Source organism: Lepus europaeus, chromosome 1 (genome assembly GCF_033115175.1).
Source record: "Lepus europaeus isolate LE1 chromosome 1, mLepTim1.pri, whole genome shotgun sequence".
NCBI classification, from domain to species: domain Eukaryota; kingdom Metazoa; phylum Chordata; class Mammalia; order Lagomorpha; family Leporidae; genus Lepus; species Lepus europaeus.
In genome coordinates this window covers 65,742,233-65,747,652 of record NC_084827.1, presented here as the reverse complement: position 1 = coordinate 65,747,652, position 5,420 = coordinate 65,742,233, and the positions used below count along the sequence as shown (strand labels likewise).

Here is a 5,420-nt window from a genome sequence, read left to right as displayed (position 1 = left end):
TGGAAGACCTCTCTCTCTCCCTCTCTCTCTGACTCTGCCTCTCAAATAAATAAATCTTTAAAAAAAAGAAAAAGAAAAAGAAAGAACACAATCCACCAGTGTGTTGGGCATCTGATGAGGGTGGGGGTGGGCCTGGCTGATCCTGGGGAAAGGAAGGGTCAGTGTGCTCCAGGAACGGGACACACAGGGAGCAGAATGGACTCGCGCATGCGTGCCCGGCCTCTTCATGAGAACCACCTTCCCAGGGCACAGCACCCACCCCCACAAAACATGAAAATCGGACCACGTCTCCATCCCACCCCCAGGCACATCCACTTATGATGGCGTCTAAATGTCCCACACGAGTTCAGGGCCAAATCATGTTCAAACTGCAGCAATTACTTACCACACCTCATACGATAGACACTACGTAAATATTGCCTAGGGAGCAGTAAGGGAGGTCTGTCCATGATGAGATGCAATTTGAAAACAACGTGATTCCAACCTGAAGTCGGTGGAATCCACAGGTGTGGAACCCCCAGAAAGGACCAACTGCCTGTGCCACCCCAGGGAGGCCAGACTCAGCCGCATGCTCTGGCCTGCAACACGTGCAGGCTTCGCACATAGCGCGCATGGGCAGGGGCTGTCTGTGTGCGTGCGGGGCTCAGTGCGGGGCTCTTGTGCTTCCAGAACATGGCCCCTGCAACGCTGCTCCTCCGCCTGGGAACCAGAATTGGGGCCACTTTACGGCGCTGACTGGGCCAGAGCCCGGCCTGGAGTGCAGTGGAACCCGAGGCTATTTGTAGATCCAAGGACGAGAAGCTGTAGCTGTAGCCACGGGGACCTCTGGGGTGGTCTCGCAGCAGAGGCTGCCTGGTGCATCTCTTTATAGGAGGAATGACACAATCACAGCTCCAGGCTAAAACTGCGGACCCGTATTGCAAGGCAATGTAGGTGAATCTCCAGGTACAACTGAGATTGAATCAACGTCACAGATCAAATGTCTACAATCTGAAGGACTTGGGGCCCGTGAGGCCCCACCGCGAACAGCCTACCTGGGTGAGGAAGTGTCACCCAGGCTCTCCAGCACAGCTACGTTGGGAGGGAGGAAGACGGTTGGGTGGGACCCGCCAAGGTTCAGGAAGCTGTGCTGATGCCAAGGAGCCCCTGGTCTAGAACAGCAGCCATGAGGGCCAGCAGTCCCACCAGAGACCCCAACCTGCCTCCCGGCTCCAGCAACGCCCACTCCTCCACCCCTGAAGTGTGAACCCGGGTCTTTGTGGAGGGGCATGGGAGCAGGCACCAGGCTCGCGCAGGTCCAGGCACAGGCCAGCCCAAGGCCGGCAGCACCCTTCCTCACGGTTCCCATGAGCTGCAGGTGCATGGGTGGGACCAGCGCCGGGGAGGCGTGGCTGTTTCCACGGCAGACTCTACAAGGGCAGGAAGTCCACTGGAATTGCTCCCCGCCGTGTCCCTGCTGCCCCACACCGTGCCTGGCTCGGGCAGAGCCTCAAAAAAATTATTTGTTGAGAAAATGAACGAATCCTTGTTTATGAAATGTTCCACCTGCTGCTGCTTGAGGCTGCTTCCCACACTCTGCCAGCTGTGATAAGTTGACAGCGCGCGTGTGTGCGTGTGTGTGTGTGTGTGAGAGAGAGAGAGAGAGAGAGAGAGAGAGAGAGAGAGAGGAGAGAGAGAGAGAGAGGAGAGAGGGAGAGACACTAACATCTACCCTCCTACCCTTCAGCCCAGTCCTGGCTGGCTCCAGTTACTGCCACCTGTTGCTAGCACTTGTACCAAGCCTGCTTTTGTACCATGTTCTAAATGGGACACAAATAGTACAGTTAGGCTTAGCTTTTTCTTTTGCTCTAAACTGAACAGGTTTGCCTCATGGCCAGGGCAAAGAGTATAGTTGCTCAGGTAATTCACGTGGAGCCCAAGTTCAATGGTTTTGAGTAAGCTGCTAAGATTACAAGCAGGTTCCAGCCGTCTCCTCCCAGCCACAGCCTCAGCGCTCGGCACCTCCTTGTTGCTGGGCTTGGCTTTTGCTCGGATTCCCTGGCACACAAGGAGGCCCTTCTGCCCAAAGTGCACGCGTCTAAAAAAATCCGCCCACCTGTCTCCCCACGGCTGCCACACACCAAAGTCTGGGCTTTTTGCTGATTCTCTCAGCCGTTTTTGGTTAAAGCCACTCTCAGCTCCCCAACGGCAAGTCACGCTTTCTCTGACACGGCGGTCTAAGAGCCTTGGAAATGGAGAAGCCGCGTGCTGCTCCCAGCTGTCTGGGTAATTCAAGGTGCTCAGTGAGCGTGCTGCTGGATGGCCCGGCACCAAGCACACGGCAGCGTGTCCCCTGTCCCCAAAGAGTGGTGGCTTCTGCAGTCGTTAGTGGCACAGGCCTCAGCTAACAGTGGAAGAGTCAGAGCCACGCCTACTGCTCAGGTCCCACGCCACGCACACAGGAAGCCTTAAAAAACCCATTCCGATGGTACATAGTACCTCAGAGAACCGGAATTCAACATCATGTATTACACTGTGCAATGTTCATATAAATACTCTAGGCATGGGCGCACTCCACTAGAAACATTCACCTACTGGAGTATCAAAGACCACCACCAGCAAAGCCCAGAGAAAAACCAGTTTAACAGTAGCAACACTGGAAATCACAACGGTGAGGTTTACAAAATGTGGGAGGAGACGTTGTCGCAGCTGCCGTCACTTCACACTGGGCATAGTCGGAAACAGTATCTGGGAATAGCAGTGTATAAAAATACTTCTTTTTAAACCAATACTTTTGATAGGTAGAATAGCACTAAAAAAAAAAAAAAAAGGCTGCGTAGTTATTCCTTGTGAGGACCTACTGAAACAATTCAACAGATGCCCCGCGAGCTCTTAAGAGCAGCAACCTGGAAAGCAAGGTCACGGTCACACACACACACACACACCACAACCACATATGAAAATAAGCTCCTCTTTCCGCCATGCACAGAGTCACTGGCGGGCCTCCGTGCGACACAGGGCGAGGGCCGGCCACGTCTGCAGCCCGTTTCTACTTCCAGGGTCCGGGGAGGCCTAGCGAGGCAAAGCAAGCGGGCGTGTGCAATCCCCACTCGGCCCGGCAGTGGCGCTTAATCCGGCATGTCAATATTTAACTTGGGAGGCGGCGGCACGAACTTCCCGGGGCTCTGGGTGACCACCCTGGTCTTCCCGAATACGGGCGCAATCTTTGGGGCTTCTGGAACGGCCGCGTCTTCGGGGTCCTCGCTATCCTCGTGATGGAGGTCGTAGGAAATGTTCCCGTACTCCCGCAGACACGGGAAGATCTCCAGCAGGAACTGGCAGAAATCGCGGCGAATGCCAAACCACCAGTGGTTGCCTCCCTTCCGCCGGAACGTGGTGGCCATCAAGGTCAGCAGGGACAGCCAGACCGGGCTGAAGATGGAGACGTAGGAGGACGTGTTGTGGCCGTCCAGCCTGTGAACCAGCAGTACCTCGAAGATGAGCAAGGGCACGACGATGGTGATCCAGCTGACCGCCATGGTCACGTGCGTCCGCCGCTGCTCGGCCGCCACGTCCAGCGAGCGCAGGAAGAGCAGCGACCACACGACGTAGTAGAGCACGACCAGGCACAGGAAGGACATGAGGATCCACAGGGGCACGAACACCACCAGCCACGGCCAGTGGATAATGCGGTCCAGCCTCAGGGCGATGAAGATGAACTGCAGGATGTTGACGGAGCACAGCAGCTCCAGCTCCAGCGAGCGGTCGTGCCGGAAGCCCCACACGCAGGCGGCCACCGACACGGGCGACACGAAGAAGAGGGGCATGAAGACCAGCAGCCAGAAGTGGGTGCCCCTCTGCAGCCGGTCGCAGACCAGCACCTCGAACATGAGCAGCAGCAGGTGGATGCCCACGGCGATCAGCATGGCTTTGAACTCCACGCAGGCCTCGCCCTCCGTGCGGTAGCGGGGGTTGCGCGCCCACACACCCGCGCCCACCGCAGCGCCCGCCATGACCAGGAGCTTCCACAGCCATATGGGCGCAAAGACCGCCCAGTAGCTCCACTGCAGGATGCCGTCCAGGCGCAGGGGCAGCAGCACGGAGAAGAGCAACAGGCAGGCATAGATGAGGAACTTACTGGGGTTGAAGTCCTGGAACAGACCCCTGGGGTTCATGGCGCAGCCCCCCAGCCCGGCCCGGCCCGCGCCCGCTCTAGGTGGACATCGATGGGGCCCGGAGGCGCCGAGCTGCGGCGCGCAGAGGCCGGAACACGTGCGCGCGCGGTCACGTGGCCCGGCCGGAAGCGCGCAGGGCGCCGAGTGCGCAGGCTCGGGGGCGACGTGGCTTCTACGGAGGGGCTGTGCTGGGTCTCTTGCCGCCGCCGCCGCCACCAGGCTGGGGGCCCGCGTGGCCCGCCTTCATTCCGCGTCCGCCGGGGAGGCACTCGCGGCGTGCGGCGCCGGGCCTGCGCGGCTGACTCCCGGGCCGGCGCGTCGGCAGCGAGCGGGCCGCGACCTCGGGCGGGCGCTTCCTGGTGGCGGCCGGAACATGGAGGCGGCTGTGAGCTCACATCCTTCCGCCGGCCCGGGGCGTGGCCCAGTGGGGCGGGGGCGGGGCTGGGTGGGGGCGTGCCCGGGGCGTGGCCCAGCGGGATGGGGCGGGGCTGGTTGAGTGGGGGCGTGCCCGGGGCGTGGCTCGCCGCGGGTTCTCGGGCAGGGCCGCGGGCGGCCGGAGCTCCTGAGCGCGCGGAGTGAGCGTGGCGGGAAGCCCGAGTGCGCACGAACGGAGGCGGGTGGCCCGGCGAAGAGGTGCCGGTAACCCTAGGCCTTGTCAGGGCGGGTGTTACATGTGGGGCGTGCCGCGTGGGCGGGCGCGGTCTCCGTGCCCTGGCAAGCGCGAGGGAGACCCGCGTGCGGGTTCAACGCAGGGAGGAGGGCAGGGGGAACATTGCAGGAACAGAGAGCTCCCGGGGCTGACCTCCAGGTCTGTCTGCGTGGTGGCCGTGCTGAGTGCCCAGGGGGCCACCGTGGTCTCATTCGCAGGGCACGTGTTAGGTGTCCCAGAGCCCCAGGCAAGGGGACAGTCACCCGCTGGGACTCAGACTCCAAGACTGTGATTTGTTTGGCTTGCTTGATCCGTCTGACTCTGACAGGACAGTGTTAGGGAGAAGTCAGAGGAATGCACCAGTGCACCCTCCCAGCCCTGCTCTGTCCCTGACCCAGGAGCCGGCGTCACCCCGCCACGGTGTGGGGTGCACGGTCACAGCCCCTCAGAGGTCTCCCCACAGACTCTCCTGTGCCCACCTGAGCCACAGCAGTCGGTGACCCCGGAGGAGGGACTCCAGCCGAACGAGTCACCAGTGAGTGCTTGGGGTTCAGCCCCGAGTTCATTCGTGGCTTCAGGCTGCTTGAGTTGGAGGAGCCCCTTGGCAGTCCCTGTGG

General features: G+C 60.4%; 1 protein-coding gene across 1 annotated transcript; it reads right to left on the bottom strand.

Moving 5' to 3' along the window:
• Positions 1–2,459: 2,459 nt before the first annotated feature.
• Positions 2,460–4,435, bottom strand: TMEM185B (transmembrane protein 185B). The gene has a single exon (XM_062199145.1). The coding sequence runs from the start codon at positions 4,152–4,154 to the stop codon at positions 3,108–3,110; it is 1,047 nt and encodes a 348-aa protein (XP_062055129.1). The 5' UTR covers positions 4,155–4,435; the 3' UTR covers positions 2,460–3,107.
• Positions 4,436–5,420: the final 985 nt, after the last annotated feature.